Source organism: Grampus griseus, assembly GCF_964374135.1.
Source record: "Grampus griseus genome assembly, chromosome: 1".
Classification (NCBI taxonomy): Eukaryota; Metazoa; Chordata; class Mammalia; order Artiodactyla; family Delphinidae; genus Grampus; species Grampus griseus.
This window is the reverse complement of record NC_139017.1, coordinates 24,018,183-24,041,155: the sequence shown is the minus strand read 5'-3', so window position 1 is coordinate 24,041,155 and position 22,973 is coordinate 24,018,183. Positions and strand designations below refer to the sequence as shown.

General features: G+C 36.4%; 1 protein-coding gene across 11 annotated transcripts in view; it reads left to right on the top strand.

Moving 5' to 3' along the window:
- The window catches only part of CDC42BPA (CDC42 binding protein kinase alpha), a 324,813-nt gene that overhangs the window by 116,760 nt on the left and 185,080 nt on the right, over nt 1-22,973 (top strand). For all 11 annotated transcript variants that reach the window (XM_082655136.1, XM_082655135.1, XM_082655134.1 and 8 more), the window contains exon 5: nt 11,546-11,694. In XM_082655136.1, the coding sequence (XP_082511262.1) occupies nt 11,546-11,694 (149 nt within the window). The remainder of the gene's footprint in view (nt 1-11,545; nt 11,695-22,973) is intronic.

The window sequence follows — 22,973 nt, the reverse complement described above, 5'->3', positions numbered from 1 at the left end:
GTGTCAGTGGAGGAGAGAGGAGTCAGAATGATTGCCAGTTTTCTGGTGTCTGACTTGTGGGATTCAGTGGTTGGTAGGTGATGAATTGAGTTGGGGAATATAGGAGGAAGAGAAAATTTAAAGTAGGTGGGAAGATGATTAGTTTAATTTGATATATGTTGGGTTTGAATTGTCATGTGATCCATTTAATGGGTTAGATATGTAAGTCTGGTGTTTCTGAGGGTGTCTTGGAGTTCTTATAGATCAGATTTTGGCAAATTGTGGCCTGCAGCTCAAATCTGGCTCGCCACCTATTTTCATACAGCCTGCAAGCTAAGAGTTGTTTTTACATTTTTAAGTAGTTGGAAAAAATCAAAAGAAGAATATTTTATGACATGTGAATATTACATAAAGTTCAAATTTCAGTGTTCATAAAGTTTTATTGACACACAGCCATGCCCATTGATTCATGTATTATCTATGGCTGCTTTGTGGCAGAGTTGACTAGTTGTGATGGAGACTGGCACTGTGACAGAGGGTAACACACTATATGTGTCACTCGTTGCTTTGCACTGAGTCAGACTACAAAGTGCAGTGACAGTTATAACTTGATAGCATTTCAGTTTATAACTTGATAGCATTTCAAGTGCTATATCATGACGTTTTATTATTTTTAAAATTAACAGTGCATATGCCTCATGTCAAAATAAGAAAAGTAGACTTTTCAGTATCATGCTTTTAAGGCACAGTAGAGTGTGGATTATTTTGTTAATGAATTAAATTACGGCATAGTGTTTATTGCATAACTACACTTCACTTGTACTAATAGAATACAATAAATGTGTACATTGCCAAACTGAGCACTCATCACAGCATTCCTAACTCATAGGAAAGCAGCAGTCAGAAAAGTTAGAAAATTTAAAACAATATCTTATCACAGCAGAATTTTTTCACAAAATAAAAAATGAAAATGAGGCTGCAACTGTAGTAAGTTCCTGAGTGGCTCATTTACTAGCCAAACAAGGAAAGCCATTTACCAATCTTGAGTTAATTAAATCATGTTTGATTGCAGCAGCCAAAGAAATGTGTCCACAGAAAATAAACTTGTCTAAGACTATTAGCGTTTTGGTGAGAACAGTTGCTTCAAGAATCGAGGACAATGGGAGCAGCATCAATGGTGGATTTTAAAACCAGGGAAATAATCATTTCCTGTCACATTGAGAGGGTTTCTTTGACTCTTGAGTTGAAAGATGGTGCTGGTTCTGCTCAGTCCTTGTTACTTGAGGGGTCAATGTTTGAGTTTGAAATAGCTGAGGAATTAGCCTCTATGAATATCTTGTGTGGAATCATTACAGTCATATTATTTTCAAAGGAGTTGAGAAAACACTGATTTGGTACAACCTGAATTGGAATCTGCTAAAACATATTACAGTTGAGAGTGGTAAAAATATGTATGAGCAGGAAAAGGCTTATTTGGACAGATTTACAAATCATGTGAAAATATTAGTTGCTTAAAGCATGTGGATGTTCATTGTCTTATTAATCAGCAGGTAGTTTGCAGCAAATATTTGAATCTATCATGTGTTGAACCAGTAGTATCAACGTTGCACTTCATTCAGTTTTTTGGAAACAACTATTATCATTTCCATGGATTTTTATCAGAAATCAGAGCTAAACATTCTTGCTGTGCCATACAGCCGTTCACTGGTTTTGCAGTGGTAACATTTTATTGCGATATTTTGAACAAAGGACCGATTGAAATATAACTGAACAAAAAACCCCACCCTCAACCATTATTATGAAGTATTGAAAAGGCTTGGAAATTAGCTTTTCCTGTAGACTTGATATGTTTTAAAAATAAATTTAAAATAAAATTACAAGGCAAAACAACACTTATATGCAAAACTATGCTATGGTGAAGTCATTTTGACAACTGACATTGTTTGAATCACAAGTAATGTCAAGCTGCTGTATCTACTTCCCATGCTGTCAAAAGTAAAAAGGAGTGAGATTTCCATTTCCACATAGATTTGCTGCCGATAAATCTTTTGAGCTCAAACTACAGTTCTAGCAGCAATTTTTGGAACTTGATGCAAGTGCAAAGGAAATGTTTGTAGTTCAACATCCATTTAACTGGGCAGTTGAGAACTTCCACCTAAATTTCAGGTAGAAGTGGTTAATCTGCAGTAATGACATACTTATGCACAGGAATCAGGAGAAAATTTTAATAGCATTCTATAAATGCATTTCAAGTAGAGGAATATGCTCAATCAAGATTATATACTCATGAACTGATACGAGTATTTGGCAGTACCTATCTTTGTGAATAGAGTTTCACAGATGAAATAGGTAGACTCTCAGTACAGATCAGCATTTGCAGATATACATTTGCAGTAGGTTTTTGATGGTAGGGAATACTAACTTTGAGCCCCAGTTAAGCAAACTGTTCTATTCCCCTCTCCCCACAAAAGAATTACATTTTCTCATTAGTAGTCCATATTACAAAAATTGTATTCAATTATCATTATTATATTTTGCATTTTGCTAATGAAATGGGTGGAAATTCGTTTTCTGTCATTATATATGTGCCTATATAATATCCTTGATTTTGCCTCTTGGCCTGCCAAGCCTAAAGTATTTACTCTCTGGTCCTTTACAGGAAAACTTGGCCAACGCTTTTTGTAGATAACAGTGAATACAAGGAGTAAATGAGAATCACTGAGCAGTGCTTGTAAAATGAGAAAGCAAGTTTGCCTAGAGAAGTCAGAGATAGGGCACCCCAAGAAGTAGAAAACTAATGGAAATGGTCAGAGCAAGAAAGAGAATCAAAATACTGCACCATGGAAACTGAAAGGAGAGTTGGTAGAGAAAACCATTAATAGTGTTAAATATAGTATAGTGGTAAATAAACAGATATGACTGGAAATATTGTGCCTGCCCAAATTCTCTGTTTCAGCCTCAGTGGAGGGAATACCCTCCATTCTTGAGCATTCTCTGTACTCTTTGACTTTCTGTCTTTGTCTTTATTGTCCATGATATCTTTCATACTAGTGCCACTCCTTCCTCTTCCTGCCACTAGTCCTGTTGAAGTCTAGCTAATACTTTAGAATTGTACTCAAATTCTACATCTTAACAGTATTTCCAGTTTGAATTAATCTTTCTTATTTCATTTTAGCTTTACATTTTTTAGTACTGCTATTATATGATTAACCTATGTATGTATATATCTTTGATTTTTTTGGTACAACTTAAAAAAGTTTTAAATAGATGGCATGAACCCTGCTATCTTTAGCTAAAATATAATTAGAGGTTAGTGTAACTTAATAGCCGTGAAGTTTATCTGATTTCAGGCCAGGTTCAGGTGTTCAAACAGGGTCATTACTTGTCTTTGTATCCTGTACATGCTTCCAGAGTATAAAAGTGTTTTTCAAACCTCAAATTGTGAGTCATAAAATCAATTTAGTAGGTTACACCAGCATTTAAAAAATTAAATAGACTAGGAAATGACAGAGTTCAAATAGTAAATATTGTTTCATGACATTTCTTTTATAATGATTACTGAATAATCATATAAACCGTATTATTTTTGTGGGTTATAGTCAGAATTGTTTAAAAGTCATAACGTAGAGCTTTGCACATCTTAGTTGCTCAGTTGTTAAATTGAATGGAATATTTGATTTGAATTTACCATACTTATATGAGATTTTAGGGATGAATGTATCAGTGCAAATATAATCTGCATAGATTTGTCAGCAAAATTAAGATTAAATCGAACACATGCCAAATACTTGCTTAACAAAATTATAACAGTTTATCATGATGACTTTTCAGAAGTTTTTGGATAAGGACTAAAATCCACTATGACAATGAATTCTACTGTAGATAGATGTAACACTGTATATTTATGGATTGCTTAAAACTCTACATTTTGCTATAAATATAGAAATATATATAGATACAGAAATAAAATGTCCAAATGCCAAATTTTATATAGCAAAATTTTGCCAAATTTTCAATGAATAAAAGCCTGACTTATCATTCTCTCTCCTCTGAGTTATTTAGTCTTATCTGTGCTCTTTGCATTTGAGATTAGGATTAATATTTCTCTTTCAAAGACACTTCTAAGAAATTGTGTGTGTATATCAGCCATTAATTATATTAGAATTAAAATTCCACAATAACTGGAGGAGGACTGAAATACTCTAGTAGTCAGCTCTCCTGTAAACAGCCAGTTTTTCTTTAGTTCAGGGAAACCTTCATGGTCTATTAGTCTCAAGAGTCAGAAGTCCTAAATTGTCTTGTTATCATCAAAGATTTTCTTTTGAATATTCATGAAATATAAGAAAATAAAATCATTTAAAAATGTTGACAAACCTTGTTTTAGATACCCAAAAAGAAATTTTATTATACATAGTTATTTTCCAAAATAACTTTTAACCCTAGTAGCCCTAAAGCAGTCAAATAAGTAACATGATTTACAGAGCTATACAATTCAAGGAAGCTGTGGTAAATAATTTGACTTTCATTTGTAATATGCTGAAATATCACTATAGCCAGTTTATGAAAAAAATATATGGTCATAGCATATGTGCATTTTATTTGTTTAGGAAGAACCTGCGTAATTTAATGAATGATATTAAGGTGTGATTAGAACATTTTTTCCTTAAGAAAAACTCATTAAATACAAACCTACTTAGTTGTATCTATATGGGCACATAAACCTCTTATCACTTAGATATCATTTAGAATATTACAAATCAATGAAAATTTCTTTTTTCCTCACATTTTCTTATTCACTGTTTCCTATTATTTTATGTTTGAGGAAGAAAAAAGAACAGATAGGAAGATATTTAAAGCAAAAATTTTGCTTTTTGAATTAGCATTTGTAAACTGATTAGAGGATGAAAGATATTTAAATATTAAACTGTAATTAGTCATATGAACTTTAAATTCTTTACAGGAATCCAGTTTGTGTTGGAGATAGAAATTATTAGAAAGGTATTTTTGTAAGAGTGAAAAAAAAAAGGGCTAGGAGGGATAAATAAAAGGTGGGGCTCTAAGGATTGACTATTAATCTCTTCTTGTGACAGCAAGATGACCAAAGGAGTTTGGTATTCTCCGTAAGAAGACTTCTAAAAGCATATCTGTTCTGTGAAATGTATTTTCTCTGGACACAATCTATTTATTGTATGTTTTCACATGCTTTAGCATTCTTTCCTTGGAATGTAGTTCCTTAAAAAGCACAAACTTTGAATTAGAGATTTTTTAGAAATTCAGAGTTGGAAATTTTCTGATGTGTATATCTACACCTAGAGATCTGTTTATTTTGGAGGGATACAAGATTTCTGAGGACTCAGCCTGTATCCTTAATTTCTTATTTGTTATTCTGATGTTTAGCACATACTCTTTTATGTCATGGGTATTGTCAGCTTTTTTACTGAACACTGACTTTCTTTAATTGGAGTAAGAAGGTAACTGATCAAAGATCAAGAACTCTGAGTTCTGGCTTTCCTACTCTTTAATGTAATGTTTGGGCAAATCATTTATCTTTATTGTCTCTTATTACATAGCCATAAAGCAGGAATAACAGTTATGATCCCTATCTCCAGTATAGGGACATTATACAAATATTCCTGCACCCTCATTCTATAACCCCCTACTTCCTGGAAAAAATGAAAGCCATTGGTTACTCAAGTATGAACTTTCTTAACTTTCTGTGCTCTGACCTCAGCATTTCCTTTCATCCTTCCCCCGTATACAAATTTATCCATATTTGGGCCTGTTCTTATCTTTTTTTCTCAATGTGGATGAGTTATATCTTTATATTTAGGATTATTCCTATCAACCTTTCCCTTTGACTCCATCACCTTTGGCCTTTTGCAGAACTTTACTCCATTGGTCAACTTCGATTTGACTAGGTCTTTTCCTCTATACAATACAGAGATCTATATACATTAAAAAGTTAATAGTCCTTACCTTCATCTTTCATTTCACCCTCTTGAGGTAACTAATGTTAACTTTGCTGTATCCTTTCATTTTTTATGCTTTGTATAATTGAATGTTTGTGTGTATATGTATATTTTCTTCCTTTTTATAAAAATGGAATTACAAAGTATATATTACTCTGCAGCTTGCTGTTGTTGCTTAAAGTATCTCATGGGCATATATATTTAATTTTTCTTTTGGGCAACAGTATCATATTTCATAGAATGGATATGTTGAATGGATCCATTTAACAGTTTTCTTGTTGATCTCTATTCATACTTTCTTATTTGTTCCAGTTATCAACAGTGCTGTCCAGTAAACATACTTGCCCATATGCCTTACACATTGGAGCTTTTATTTTAATTGACTATATCCCTAAGAGTGGAAATGCTGGATCAAGGGGTATGCACCTTTTAAAATTCAGTAGATACTGTGAAATTACTTTCCCGAATAGTTGTAGTTTATCGTCTTCCAAAAAAGCAGTGTTGTTTTAAGTCACTTTCTCCAAAACAGTAATGATCATTTTGCTAATCTAATTGGTGAAAGATATCTCTTTGTTGCTTTGGTTTTGACTATGTATTGGGTTGGCCTACAAGTTCGTTCAGTTTTAAGTAAAAATAAAAGACATTTTTCACTTTCACGAAGGACTTTATTGAACAGCGTATTCACTAACCGAACGAATTTGTTGGCCAGCCCAATATTAATTGGCTAATTGTGTTTCCTTTTATGTGAGGAAATAGCCTGTTAATAGCCTCATCCTAGTTTTGTTGGATTGCTCGCCCTCTTCTTAACAACTGGTAGGACCTCTTTATGTTAGGATTATTATCTCCTTGACATGTCTTATGAATATTGCCTCTCAGTCTGTGGTTTTCTAAACTTGTCTAAAGACACTTTTGCCATATTGAGTAATATTTTAAAGGTAGGCTATAAGTAAGAACTTGTCCTACTGGATATTAAATTTTACTAATTAGTCAATGAGAACAATATGATATTGATATAGAAATAGACAACTGTAGCAGAATAGAGTGCCCAGGAGCAGATCCAAGTGTTATTAGTGTCTTAAAATACAATGAGGGGGCATTTCAATTAAACTGGGGGAAAGAATGGAATATTTAACTACTTGTTTTAGATAATTGACTCTCTGTATATAAGAAAATAGTCTTCATACCTTGTACAAAAGTAAATTTCAGACAAATGAATGAATGAACCTGATTAAAAGGTTGGGTTCTTTTCCTTTAAGAGCCTGCAGGAATACCCTCTTCTTATCCCTGTCAAAGATTTATATTACACTGAAATTGCCCATTAATTTGTGTTTTCTTCTTCATTAGATTGTAAATACCGTGAAGGCAAGAATTATGTCTAATTTATTGTAGTATCTCCATTGCATAAGTGTATTCTTAGCACATAGTAGGTTCTTATATATAAGTATCTGTGGACTTAGTAAATGAATTTATTTGTCCCTTTCTTGTTCTGTATTCTATTTTCCATTCCCAGGAAAATTATCTACAGAATAAAATATATTATAGAAAGCTATTCACTTTGGTCTTAAACTTGTAGTAGTAATATAGTCGAGAGGCCAGGAGCCTGGGTTAGGATTGTTGGTAGTGGGTAGGGATAGAAGTAGATGGACTTCACAGAGATTTAGCAGGGAGTAGACTCAACAAGGCCTTGATGATTTAGTTGAATGTTGTAGTGAACAAAGGAAAAAACATAAAAGAATGACTTAGAGACATTCATTGGGATATGTTATAGAGGAAAAGGGGCTTTTTTCTTATGTGAGGTTATTACTTGTTTGCCTTTTGGATGCATTTTTGTCTCCCTAACACTAGAACCCTATTGCAAGTGTAGTTCATCTTCAACTCATTGCTTTTCTCTTGAGAAACTTTTGTGTTTTCTGCTTCTTGCTTCTCCCAGTTGCTGAATTCTGTCTTATCTACAGCTACTTTACCTCTGAGGACAAGGTGGGGAAAGAATGTGAGTGGGCAAAGCCAGAGCATTGTTTAGCAGCCAGCAGGAAAGGAAAACTAGGAATATTTATGTATTCATCATTTTTTGTTCTATCTCAAGGACGTTGTTTACTGTAGAAGAGGTTCAGTAAGGCACACTGAAAGCTTGGAAGTGAAGGGATCCATGGGTTTATTAAGGGAAGCACATAGCAGTATGTGGATGAAAGTAGAAGATAGATGATGACTCAAGGAGCCTAAGTTTTAAATGGCGACCGTGGGTGGCAAAAGTACACTTTCAAGAGAGGAAAGCCTTTGATGTAGAAGCCTTTGATCTCTTTATCCTCTGTTTGGTACCAAAAAAAATCCTGATTGGCACCTAGTAAATGTTTATTGAAGAAATGTGTTATGTTATATGACTTTCTATGTATAAATATTAGATTCCAGTTTTAATAGTAGACTTGTTTTTTGTTTGAAAACTTTCTGTGTTTGCTACTATACTCAAAGTACTTCTTTTTAAAGTAAGAGCTGTGGATTTCTGCTCTACATCCATTGCCAATTCTAGCAACATGTTTATGTTAACAAAATTTTATTACATTAAATTATTTTGTTCTAACCTTCTTGACAGAGACTGTTAAACATTAGGCCTAGTAAATATAGCAAGTAAACCATAGACCAGGATTTGAAATACATTGTTGCCCTAACTTTCAAAGATTTAAAACATAAAATTTTCTTTTATTTAACAAAATTGCCCATGCTTGTAGTTCTAATGTATAGTAATAAGAATGTGGGGCCTCCCTGGTGACGCAGTGGTTGAGAGTCCACCTGCCGATGCAGGGGACACGGGTTCGTGCCCCGGTCCGGGAGGATCCCACAAGCCGCAGAGCGGCTGGGCCCGTGAGCCATGGCTGCTGAGCCTGCGTGTCCGGAGCCTGTGCTCCGCAACGGGAGAGGCCACAACAGTGAGAGGCCCGCATACCGCAAAAACAAACAAACAAACAAAAAAAGAATGTGAATTTTCTCAAGACTCTTTAACTCTTAATGTCAATAAGATATTACTTGGTAATATCCTTGAAATAATAACTCCATTCTATAATAAAATGACCTGAACTTTAAGACATTATAACTGACATTCTAAATATATTTAATTTACTAACCATCATGCTAAGTGCTATACTCTGAAGAAGGTATCATTATTGTAGTTATATAGATGAGAAAGTAAAGTACCAAAGAAATTAATCTTTCAAAAGCCACTTATAACCCATAGTCAGAATTTGGATACAGGTCTCTCTGACTACAAAGTCCATCTTTCCACTATGTCTAGTTTGTTTTCACTCACTGTATGACATGACATAACATGACATAACATAATATACACATGTATATGTAATACATGTTTATAAAGCAATCCAGAAAATAACAAAAAGCTGTGACATAGTCTGTAATCTAACAACCCAGAGATAATCGCTGTCAACATTTTGGTGTATACTCCTTGTTTTTTCTTTTTTGGTATACACACGCTGTAAAGGAACACTCTGTTGTTTTTATTTACATTACACACAGTACTCTCTGCACAGTACTTCACTTCTGACATTAGATGGGTGGGTTTTCCACACATCAAGCAGTTCTCCCACACTAGCTGGGTGTCCTATAATTTAACTCAATTCTGATGCTGTCTAACTGGAGATAGCATCAGATCTCACAGGTTGAGGGTTCAGTCCTGCAAGATGGCTCCCCATACTCCCCAGTCCGAAGTCCATGTTGTTACTTGTGCTTCTGACCTACAGGCTATAGATCAGAGATTTCCACCACCCCTTCCTCTGATTCAGTTGCTTTGCTAGAGCAGCTCACAGAACTCAGGAACAGCCCAATGAAAGAGATGTGTAGGGCAGGTATGAGGAAAGGGGCACGGAGCTTCGTGCCCTCTCCAAGAATGTACCACTCTCCCAGCACCTCCACTTGTTTGCCAACCTGGGCACTGTCTAAACCCCATGCTGGTTTTTTATGAAGGCTTCATTACTTAAGCATGATTGATTAAATAATTGACCATTGATTTTTTTTAAAATTGAAGTATAGTTGATTTACAATGTTGTGTTAGTTTCTGGTGTACAGCAAAGTGATTCAGTTATTCTTTTATATATATATATATATACACACATATTCTTTTCTATTATGATTTATTATAGAGTATTGAGTATAGTTCTCTGTGCTGTACACTAGGACCTTGTTGTTTATCTGTTTTATGTATAGTAGCTTGTATCTGCTAATCCCAAACTCATAAGTTATCCTTCTCCCACCCCCTTTCCCCTTTGGTAACTATAAGTTTGTTTATGTCTATGTCTGTGAGTCTGTTTCTGTTTTGAACATAAGTTCATTTGTGTTACATTTTAGATTCTACATATAAGTGATATCTTGTGGTATTTGTCTTTCTCTTTCTGACTTAATTTCACTTAGTATGATAATCTCTAGGTCCATCCATGTTGCTGCAAATGGCATTATTTTATTCTTTTTTATGGCTTAGTGGTATTCCATTGTATATATATACCACATCTTCTTTATCTATTCTTCTGTCCTTGGACATTTAGGTTGCTTCCATGTCTTGGCTATTGTAAATAGTGCTGCTATGAACATTGGGGTACATGTTTCTTTTTGAATTAGAGTTTTCTCCAGATATAAGCCCAGGAGTGGGATTGTTGGATCATATGACCGTTGATGATTGATTCAACTTCCAGTCCCTTTCCCTGGAGGTCCGGGGTTGGGAGGTGAGGGTGTGAGACTGTAAGTTCCAATACCCTAATCTTGGTTGGTTCCCTGGCAACCAGCTCCCATCCTTAGGTTTCCTAGGGGTTTTCCAAAAGTCACCTCATTAACATAAACTTAGGTGTGGTTGAAAGGGCTTGTTATAAATAACAAAAGACACCTTTATCTTGTCACTTAGGAAATTCCAATGGTTTTAAGGAACTCTCTGCTCTATTCCAAAAAATATATATTTCTTATTATAAATCACAGTATCACACACACATACCTGTAAGAGTTCCTATCTAAAATTAGTTGGCTTCTGTTTATGTATACTTAAGAAAAATCCATTCTGATACTTGCACAGTATCAGAAATGGGAAGAGAAGCATATGGTGAGAATTGCTATATATTTTATATACCAGTGGCTTCCAAATGCTGATCCAAGTGCTGGTCATAATAAAGTTGTTATTGGTTCAAGATGAAATAAGGAAAATGTAGTGAGATGAAGATGAATTTATTCAACATAAATGACTGTCTTATTCTGAGTTTTAAAAATTTATTTGGAGAATTTAAATGTTTTTTCTTCTATGAAATGTTGGTAAAACTGTGGTCTGTTGTTGTAGTTGATGATGATGTTACTTTTCCATATTTTTACTTTGCAAACAACAACAACAAAGCAGTGATAGTCCTATATTGTTTCCTGCCCCAGTTTTTAGAAGATTTATTAACTGTTTTACGAAATTTTCAAGACTTATAAGTGACTGCTGCTGATCATCTTACCCAGCTCCTTGTTAATTAACAACAAAAGTATTTGATCCAGTGCTATTTGACCTTGGTTTACATTAGATACATTGTTTTTTCCCCCTTATTTATTGAGTACATTTTATTTTTCATTCTCAGTACCTGGTTATGGATTATTATGTTGGTGGGGATTTGCTTACTCTACTAAGCAAATTTGAAGATAGATTGCCTGAAGATATGGCTCGATTTTACTTGGCTGAGATGGTGATAGCAATTGATTCAGTTCATCAACTGCATTATGTACACAGGTGAGTAAGATGCAGTGAAGGAGCGGATTGTATAAATGTCAAAAGAGATGTTTCTGTAAGAAAGTGGTGATTTTGATTGCCATGGAATACTTTCTTCTTTGTAAACTGTTCGACAGGTATAATGATTTATTTTAAGAATTTCCTACAAATGTGTTATTTTGTGTACCGTTTAAGATGGAATGAAAAAGCAGGCCATTTACAAAATGATTTTTGTGTAAGATTGTTCTTACGCCTGTTGACACATATTAAAAATCTCTGTAAACATCTCATAATAATTTATGTGTAGTAAAAAATGTTAAAACTTATTGGATGGTTTAAAAGGCAGTCTCACATTTTTAAAAGAAAGAAAGTAGGAAATCCTCACAAAGTTATTGGTGAATTGATCACTCAAATGAGAAAATCTTTGGTTTGTGCAAAATGTGAGAAAGTAAAGAGACGCTAAGGAGAAGCAGGGAAAGGGAAGGGCTCCTGGCATGTTGGAAAGAAACAACCATTTTCTAAGACCATAGTTTGATCTTCAGCATGCATCAGAATCATATGGAGGGCTGTTAAAACTCCAGAGTTTCTGATTGAGTAGGTTGGATGGGTCTGGGGACTTGGCATCTCTAACACCTTCCCAGGTGATGCTGCTGCTTCTGCCCCTGCTGGTCTAGTGACCTCACTCGTGATAACTTACGCTCGAAGACAGCAATGGCTTTTTCTTTTTTTGCGGTACGCGGGCCTCTCACTGTTGTGGCCTCTCCCGTTGCGGAGCACAGGCTCCAGACGCGCAGGCTCAGCGGCCATGGCTCACGGGCGCAGCCGCTCCGCGGCATGTGGGATCTTCCCAGACCGGGGCACGAACCTGTGTCCCCTGCATTGGCAGGCGGACTCTCAACCACTGCGCCACCAGGGAAGCCCGGCTCTTTCGTTTTGAGTTGTGGGTGATGAGAGTAATCTCTGTGAAGAGCAAGAATGTAGGAAGAAGAAAAATTTTCTGTTTCAGAGTTTGTTTGTTTTAAGATTTGGGTATCTTATGCTGATTGATTTAATTAGCAGTGAAGTTTTAGTACATTATTAAAAGAAGAATAATTTGGTTAAAAAATTTTGTATTTTTCAGATCTCAGTTTGACTTTTCCTATTCACATGCTTTTCTCTGTCGATATCTGATAGTCACAAATTTTCTTGAAAGCAAAAACATGAACATACTTTGAAAACTGTAAAGCACAATGCAGTTTCTAAGGTGGCATTGTTGTCTCAAGAGTGAATTATTTGGATGAGAAACTCAAGTGCTGTTTTGTTGCTTAAGCAGTAAGCCAAGATCCTAGCTGAGGACTGTCATTTAAAAGTACTTTAAAAAATCACTTCATTGAACATTTAAAGAATGCTAGTCTTAGACTCGTGGAGTTTAAGAGAAACCTTACTCAGTTCACGTCTAAATTCACAACGAGGACTTATATTATTTCTGAAAATAATTCATCTAGATTAGAGATAGTAAATATGAGGTATTTTTGTTACCCTCCCTTCTGCCAGGCTGTGACAAATATTCTTAACTGATCACAGGACTCCTTCCCACTGACTATATACGCAGTCTCATAATTCTTCTCAGGACAGCATTCTGGGTAACAACTATCTTTCCGATATTGAAATGTGGATTGTAATCCATTTCAGCCCTGAGTGCTGCTTGAGTACCTCTAATTTTACAAGGTACTTAATGTTAAATGAATCCTATTTATTCCATTGTTGGACAGCTCCAGTGTTATAGAATTTTACTTTATGTTAAGCTGAATTTCTTTTTCTCTTAATCATTGGTCCTAGTTTTGCCTTCAGAGCCACATATAATAATACAGTTTATCTTATAGTCATCATGCCTTCAGAAGTCATCTCTTCTTTAGGTTAAACGTCTAAACATTTATAGTGTCTCTTGTCAAAATTGACAAACACATTTTCTCTCCCACTGTCTCACACATGTGTACACACACACACACACACGCACACACACACACACACTCTTAGCCTGTGACCACTCCCATACCTCTTCTCCCTCCCTTCTTGTCTTTCCCTTTGCCTGTCAGTGGACATGTTCCGATGCATCGATGTGCTTCTTAAAATGTGATTCCCATTTTCTGGATAGAATATTTTCAGCAAATGCTTTACTGAGGAAATATTTATTGAGTCCTCTTTTATAAATAGCATTGTGCTAAAGTATGTGAAATTTTAAGTAAGTATAGCGTACAGTCCTGACACTGAAGATGCTTCCAGTCTGTTGGGGGACACAAAACACAAGACATAAACAAAAATTTTGTTTAGAGTAGTGAAGATTTTTTAAAGATAAAAACAAGCTTATTTTAAAGTGTATAGGGAAAGGCAGCAACTAAAGTAGCTAAAATGATTTTGAAAAAGGAGAATAAATTAGGAAGAATCCCTCTACCTGATATTAAGACTTACTATATCACTATCTTAAGCTTAAGCAAGACTCTGATAATGGTGGAGGAATAAACGCATAGATCACTAGACAAAATAGAGGACCCAGACAGAGACTAACACAAATAACTCCCAACTGATTTTGACAAAGTTGCAAAAGCAGTTCAGCGTAGGAAACATAGTCTTCAACAAACGGGCTAGAATAATAGGCAAAAAAAACAAACTTCCCTAAACCTCACACAAATACAAAAAAAAAAATTCAAAATGGATCATTGGTTTAAATGTACAGTGTAAAAGTATAAAAGTTTTAGAAGAAAACAATGGAGAACATCTTCTGGACTTTGGGTTTGGTAAGGAGTTTTTAGATATGACACCAAAAACATGGTCCCTAAAACAAAAACTAGTGAAGTGGACTTAATCAAAATTAAAAACGTGTTCTACATAAGATTCTGGTAAGAAGATAAAAAGGCAAGCTATAGAAGGGGAAAAAATATTTGCAAACCACACATCTGACAAAGGCCTTATATGTAGAATATGTTAAAAAAAAAACTCTCAAAACAAAATTTAAAAATCTTGAACAATCCAGTTATAAAGTGGGCAAAACACATGAACAGACATTTCACCCAAAGGGAGATAGAGATGTCAACTAAGCACACGAAAAGATGTTCAACATCATTAGCCATTAGAAAAATGCAGATTAAAACTACAATGAGATACAAATGAGAAGGTATTAGAATAACTAAAATAAAAAGTAGTGATAATACTAAATGCTGATATGCAGAGAAAGTAGATCTCTCACACGTTGCTGATAAGAATGTGTACAGCTACTCTGGAAAACAGTTTGAAAGTTAAAAAAAAAATTAAACATGTACTTACTGTACTTACTGTGTAAGTAAGTACAGTACTTACTTACTGTGTAAGTAAGTACAGTACTTACTTACTGTGTAAGTAAGTACATGTACTTATGTAAGTAAGTACATGTACTTACTTACTGTGACCCAGCAATTACATTTTAAGGTATTTATCCCAGAAAAATTAAAACTTATATTCACAGAAAAACCTGTACATGAATGTTCATAGCAGATTTATTTGTAATAGCAAAATGCTGGAAACAGCCTAGATGCCCTTCAGTGGGTGATGGTTGAACAAACTCTGGTATATCCATGTAACAGATTATTACTCAACAATAAAAAGGAATGAATTACTGATACATGCAGCAACCTGGATGGACCTTAAGGGCATTATGCTTAGTGAAAAGAACTAAAACTCAAAATGTTACATATTGTATGATTCCATTTATGTAACATTCTTGAAATACCAAAACTACAGAGATAGAGGACAGATTAATGGTTTCCAGGGTAGAGGGGCAGGGAAGAGTGTGGGGAGTGAGAGGGAATATAAAAAGACAGCATGAGGGAATTCCCTGATGCCCCAGTGGTTAAGACACCACGCTTCCACTGCAGGGGGCATGGGTTCGATCCCTGGTCAAGGAACTAAGATCCCACATGCTGCGCTGCGTGGCCAAAAAGGCAGCAAGAGGGAGTTCTTTTTTGTGGTGATGGAACAGTTGTGTATCTTGATTGTGGTAGTAGTTACACAAATCTGTGAGTGGGATAAAATTGCATGGAACTACATACACATGCACGAAGGTTGAAACAAAGGATGGGAACTGACTAAGGTCTATAATCTAACATTAATGTACAGGTGTCAGTTTCCTCATTTTACTATTGTGCTACAGCTATAATATGTTATAGGGAGTAAGGGGGGACGCTGGGTAGAAGGGTAATGGGACTCATTGTACTGTTTTTGCAATTTGCTTTGAGTGTGCAATGACTTCAAAATAATAAGATTTTAAGGAAAAAAGTAATTTGATTACTTGTTCTTCTGAAGTCTGGAAACCAAACCCAAGAAGTTCTTTATGTTACATATGCAATTCTTATAAACTTTGGTGAATTTCTCAAGATTGACAGATTTGCTTAGGCTCCTGGCCTGTCAGGAAGTGATTTTTCTTACCACCTGTAAGGCTGGTATCTGTAATTCAAGTATGTGGGTGCCATTAACACATAGATGATACGCAAATCATGGGATAAGCTGAGCTCACTCTGTGAAACAGAGTCAGTATTGAAGAGGATCCAGGACTGAGCCCTGAAGAGCTCCAGTTTTTGGAGCCTGAGTGGAGTAGGAGTAGTCAAGGAAGCAAACTAAGAAGGAACAGCTAGAAGTTAGGAACAGCCAGAGGTTAGGAGGAAAATAATGAGAGTGTAGATAAGGTGTCTTATGGGAAATAAAAGTAAATCATCATTGGGCTTCCCTGGTGGCGCAGTGGTGGAGAGTCCGCCTGCCGATGCAGGGGACATGGGTTCGTGCCCCGGTCCAGGAAGGTCCCACATGCCGCGGAGCAGCTGGGCCCGTGAGCCATGGCCGCTGAGCCTGCGCGTCTGGAGCCTGTGTTCCGCAATGGGAGAGGCCACAACAGTGAGAGGCCCACGTACCGCAAAAAAAAAAGTAAATCATCTTTCCCTTTATATTTAATTACATTAGTATCCTAGATGACACATTTCAAGCAAACATTTAATAATCTCTTTTTCCTGTGGATACTTTTGTCCCGGGTGTTGGGGGCAGCTGTAAGATATCCCTTGCTTTTATGTTAAGTAATATAATATGCTCTTTACTTTCAATTTATTGTCTTTTGAAAGAAGATGTTTAACAAAATACTTATGCTTCATAGTTGTGCCCAAGTTGGACAAATTTTTAATTTTGTAAATTCATTCATCGTGAAAGTTTTGTTCAATCAGTACTGTTTTCCCAGTGTTCTAGCTACTTTCTTGGGTGAGAGAGACAACAGAAATGAAAGAAATACCCCCTCATTTTGAGAAGTTACGTGGATAAATTTAACAGTAATAATAGAGAGCAATTAAATGATGACAAAACCAGGTTAAAAAAAGTAGTAAAGTTGTATACTAAACATTGTGGAGATGTAAAATAAAAGAATAAATAAGTTAGGCGAACAGGTGAATCAGGAAGACCTCTTGGGAAAAAGCCATGTATACGATAGGAAGAAGACATTTCAATAGATTGAATTAGCTTAGCTAAGGAAGGAGAACCAAAGTAAACACGATACACAGAGAATGACCATTAAGGTTCAGAAGTAATATATTATCATTATTTTAATGTTAAAGATAGCACTTGAATACTTAGAAAAATACAACACAGGTTACTCTTGAACATTGTGGGAGTTAGGATTTTGACACTCATGCAGTTGAAAATCCACCTATAACTTTATAGTCTGCCCTCTGTATCCTTAGTTCCACCCTTATCCTTAGTTCCGCCATATTTGAGGTTCCTCCATCTGTAATATTTACTATTTTAAAAAGGTCATGTGTAAGTAGACCCACCCAGTTCAAACCAAATGTTGTTCAAAGGTCAACTGTATCAAAAAATATCAGCATTATAAAAGCATGTCCATTTTTTCCCTTTGCTTTTAACAAAATGGTTCCCCCCCCCGCGTTTATTGAAATGCTATTTTAGCAGTCATAAAATATCTTCTTTTCAGTCACCTCTCAACTCAGATATTAGACTTTGCCATAGGTGCACTTTAATTTTCACCTTAAAGTTTGAAATGCCAGCATTTCCATTTGTTATTTGCTGAATAAGCAGTTTACATTTTCAGGGTATGTCCTCTCTTTTCGATCATTTATTTGCTTATATGCAAAATTTGTGAATAGAGGTTATTTCTAACAACTACACAGCATCATTGGGTGTATCTGACTCAGGTTGATTACAGTGTGTGCCAAATACTGGGTTATGGTAAAGTAAGCCCTAATTATAGGTTGAAAAAAAACCCAACTTATTTCTAAATAAATATGCTAACTAAACTCAGCAGTAGACTTTGTGTTCAAGTTGTCAGCTACAACTTCAAAAATGCTAATAATGAAAGACACACAATCCCACTAGAACAGTCTAATTAATTGATCTCATTACAAATATTGTGTTTGATTATCTTGCGGTTTAGTTTCAGATGACAGAAATGGAAAGATGAGGACTCCTGTGGTATTCTTCAGTACCATATAGATACTCTACGTAGATAATCAAAATGTCACCTTCTGATACCCTGTGTCCTTCAGGGACTAAGGTCTTACCTTGATTTCTGTTTCTAGTATAGTTTTCTATAACACCATTTTAAGAGTACTGCACATTTTGCCTCCAAACTAGAAGTACCTTGCTTGAAACTACTTTGATTGAGAAGGGAAGGTCTTTGATGGTTGGCAGATTGTTCTGTTACAAACATCAATGATATTATAAAGTATACAACACTTTAAAGTTGTATACTTTTAGAGAGAATTAGATATGTGTACATAATCTGCAGAGATAATTTCCTTTATTATGGAGCACTTATCATTTTGCAGAAGGAAAAAATATTTTAAAGTTCTTAGTGAAAATAGATATCCATATAGTCAGATCATGGTAGACTAAACTTTTAAAGCAGTTTAAAAAAATGGAGAATTCCCTCTCCATTTTAAACCCTTCAAAGGCAATTTAAAAAAAGATATAAAAATCACAAACTTTTGTTGGCTGTACTCATAATTGCACTAGATATTATCTTTGATAATTAACATTTGAAATCATTGTTGTATTGCTGCTTCATGTGATTTTTTTTCCAAACTTTTTTCACCCTTAGGAAAGAATGATCTCTGTTTTTTTGTATAACTTGCCAGTGGTATTCAGGGGATCTGCGTAAAAATTGCTGTGAGATTAAATTATAAATAATCTTCTTTAACAGCTTTATTGAGATATAAATCACATATCATACTAGTCAGTCATTTAAAGTATACAGTGGTTTTTACTATATTCACAGATAAGTGCAACTATCACCTCAGTCCATTTTTATATTTAAAAATTTCTTTAATTGAAGTGTAGTTGATTTACAATATTATATTAGTTTTACGTGTATAAAGTGGTGATTCAAAGTTTTTATAGATTATACTCTATTTGTGGTTATTATAAAATATTGGCTGTAGTCCCTGTGCTGTACAATATATCCTTGTAGTTTATTTTATACATAGTAGTTTGTATCTCTTAATCCCCTCCCCTATCTTACCCCCCACCTCCACTGGTAACTACTAGTCTGTTCTCTATATCTGTGAGTCTGTTTCTTTTTTGTTATATTCATTCATTTATCTTATTTTTTAGATTCCACATATAAGTGATAACATACAGTATTTGTCTTTCTCTGTCTGACTTATTTCACTAAGCATGATACCCTCCAGGTCCATCCATGTTGTTGCAAATGGCAAAATTTCACTCTTTATAATGGCTGAATAGTATTCCATTTTGTGTGTGTGTGTGTGTGTATACCACATCTTTATCCATTCATCTATTGATAGACAATTAGGTTGTGTCCGTATTTTGGCTATTGTAAATAATGCTGCTATGAACATTGGGGTGCATGTATCTTTTCAAATTAGTGTTTTTGTTTTCTTCAGATACATACCCAGACATGAACTTGCTGGATTATAGGATAGTTCTATTTTTAGCTTTTTGAGGAACATCAACACTGTTTTCCACAGTGGCTATACCAGTTTACATTCCCGCCAACAGTGTATGAGGGTTCCCTTTTCTCCACATCCTTGCCAACACGTGTTATTTGTGGTTTTTTGATGTTATCCATTCTGACAGGTGTGAGGTGATTATTTCATTGTGGTTTTAATTTGCATTTCTCTGCTGATTAATGATGTTGAGCATCTCTTTTGTGCCTGTTGGCCATCTGTATGTCTTCTTTGGAAAAATGTCTATTTGGGTCTTATGCCCCCTTTTAAATTGGGTTGTTTGTTTTCTTTTTTTTTATTTTGCGGTACGTGGGCCTCTCATTGTTGTGGCCTCTCCCGTTGCGGAGCACAGACTCTGGACGCGCAGGCTCAGCGGCCATGGCTCATGGGCCTAGCCGCTCCGTGGCATGTGGGATCTTCCCGGACCGGAGCACGAACCCGTATCCCCTGCATCGGCAGGCGGACTCTCAACCACTGCACCACCAGGGAAGCCCGCCCTGTTTTCTTGATATTGAGTTGCATGAGCTGTTTATATATTTTGGATATTAACCCCTTATTGCTAATATCAGTTTTGGTGAAATATTTTCTCCCATTCAGTAGGTTGTCTCTTTATTCTGTCAGATTTCCTTTGCTGTGCAAATGCTTTTAAATCTAATTAGATCCCATTTGTTTATTTTTGCTTTTATTGCCTTTGCCTTTGCCTTTTGTGTTTCCATACAAATTTTAAGTTGTTCTAGTTCTGTGAAAAATGCCCTGGGTATGTTGATAGTGATTGCATTGAATCTGTAGATTGGCTTGCATAGTATGGTCATTTTTATGATATTCTTCCACTCCATGAATACAGTATATCTTTCCATCTGTTTGTGTTGTCTTCAGTTTCTTTCATCAGTATCTTATAGTTTTCTGAGTACAGGTCTTTTACCGCCTTAGTTAGCCTTATTCCCAGGTATTTTATTCTTCTGATGAGATTGTAAATGGGATTGTTTCCTTAATTTCTCTTTCTGACAGTTTGTTGTTAGTGTATGGAAATGCAACAGATTTCTGTAAATTAATTTTGTATCCTGCAACTTTACCAGATTCATTGATGAGCTCTAGTAGTTTTTTGGTGGTGTCTTTAGGATTTTCTATGTACAGTATCATGTCATCTGCAGAAAGTGACAGTTTTACTTCTTCCCTTCCAATTCAAATCCTTTTTATTTCTTTTTCTTGTCTGATTGCTGTGGCTAGGACTGCTAATATTACATTGAGTGAAAGTGGCAAGAGTGGGCATCCTTGTCTTGTTCGTGACCTTACGGGAAATGCTTTCAGCTTTTCACCACTGAGTATGATGTTAGCTGTGGGCCTATCATATATGGCCTTTATTATGTTGAGGCATATTCCCTCTATGCCCTCTTTGTGGAGAGTTTTTATCATACATTGGTGTTGTATTTTGTCAAAAGTTTTTTCTGCATCTATTGAGCTGATCATATGATTTTTGTTCTTCAGTTTGTTAGTGTGGTATATCACTTTGATTTGCAGACCATACTTGCATCCCTGGGATAAAACCCACTTGACCATGGTATATGATCCTTTTAATGTGTTGCTGGATATGATTAACTAGTATTTTGTTGGGGATTTTTACGTCTGTTCATCAGTGACATTGGCCTGTAGTTTTCTTTTTTTGTGATATTGTTGTCTGGTTTTAGTATCATGGTGATGCTGGACCTGTAGGATGTAGCGGAAGTGTTCCTTCCTTTTCAGTGTTTTGGAGTAGTTTGAGAAGTGCAGGTGTTAACTCTTCTTTAAATGTTTGGTAGAATTCACATGTGAAGACATCTGGTCCTGGACTTTTGTTTGTTGGGAATAAAGAGTTCATTTTTTTTGTTGAGAGAAAGAGTTCATGCTTGAACTCTTTCTTGGGTAGGTTGCCTGTCTACACTTTTCTTAATTCTTCTGGCGTTTTATCTTGTTTCTTCATTTGTAACATGTTTCTCTGTCACCTCAATTTGCCTAATTTGCTGTCTTTGTTTCTATGTATCTGGGAGGTTAGTTATATTTTCCAACCTTGGAGAAGTGGCCTTCTGTAGGAGATGTCCTATGTGACTCCACTTTGGTCACCAGAGCTATATGCTGTAGGGGTACCCCTGTGTGGGCTGTGTGGATCCTTCTGTTGTGGTGGGCTGAATACTGTGGATGGTCTTGTAGGCATGGTTGGTCGGGCCATGTCACAAGGCAGCTGGTTGTAGAACTCCAGAGGGCCCCAGGGCTAGTGCTGGCTCGTTGGGTGGGGTCTGGGTCTAGGCAATTCCAGAGCTGTTGCTCACCCACTGGTAGGTGGAGCCAGGTCCTGGGGTTAATGCTGGCCCACTGGTGGGTGGAGCTGGGTCCTGGGGTCTGGCAGCAGGGCTAGAGGTCCCAGAGCTGGTGTCAGACTGCTGTGGATGGGGCTGGCTCCTGACACAGCTGGCTGTGGGGTACAGGGTGTCCCAAAGCTTGTGTCAGCCTGCTAGTGAGTAGGACTGGATCCTGGGGCTAATAAGCTAGAGGGAGGATTCCAAAATGGTGCTTGCCAGCACTAGTGTCCACGTGGTAGAATGCAGCTCCCCAGATTGGCTGCTGCCAGTATCTAAGTCCCCAGAGTGAAGTTTCAGTCACTTCCTGCCTCTCCAGGAGACTCTCCAAGATCAGCAGGTAGGTCTGACCCAGGCTCCTTTCAGATTACCGCTTCTGCCTGGGTCCTGGAGAATGTGAGATTTTGTGTGTGCCCTTTAAGAATAGAATCTGTATTTCCCACAGCCCTCTGGTCTCCCAAAAGTAAGCCCCATTGGCCTTCAAGGCTAAACATTCTGGGGGCTCCTCTTCCCAATATGGGACTCCTGGGCTCAGGAGCCCAATGAGGGGCTCAGACCCCTCACTCCTTGGGGAGAACCTCTGCAATTGTAATTACCCTCCCGTTTGTGTGCCAGCCACCCTGAGATACGGGTCTTTGCTATACCATGACTCTGCCTCTCCTACCCGACTCATTGTGGTTCCTTCTTTAAATCTTTAGTTGTAGTGATCTTTTCTGGTAGGTTCCAGTTTTGCATCAATAGTTGTTCTATAAATAGTTGTAATTTTGGTGTGCCCATGAGAGGAGGTGTGCTCAGGGTCTTCCTACTCCACCATCTTGGGAACTCTGTCCACCTCAGCCCAAAACCATTTTCATCACTTCAAAAAGAAACCCCAGGGGCTTCCCTGGTGGCACAGTGGTTAAGAATCCACCTGCCAATGCAGGGGACACCGGTTTGAGCCCTGATCCGGGAAGATCCCACATGCCGTGGAGCAACTAAGCCTGTGCACCACAACTACTGA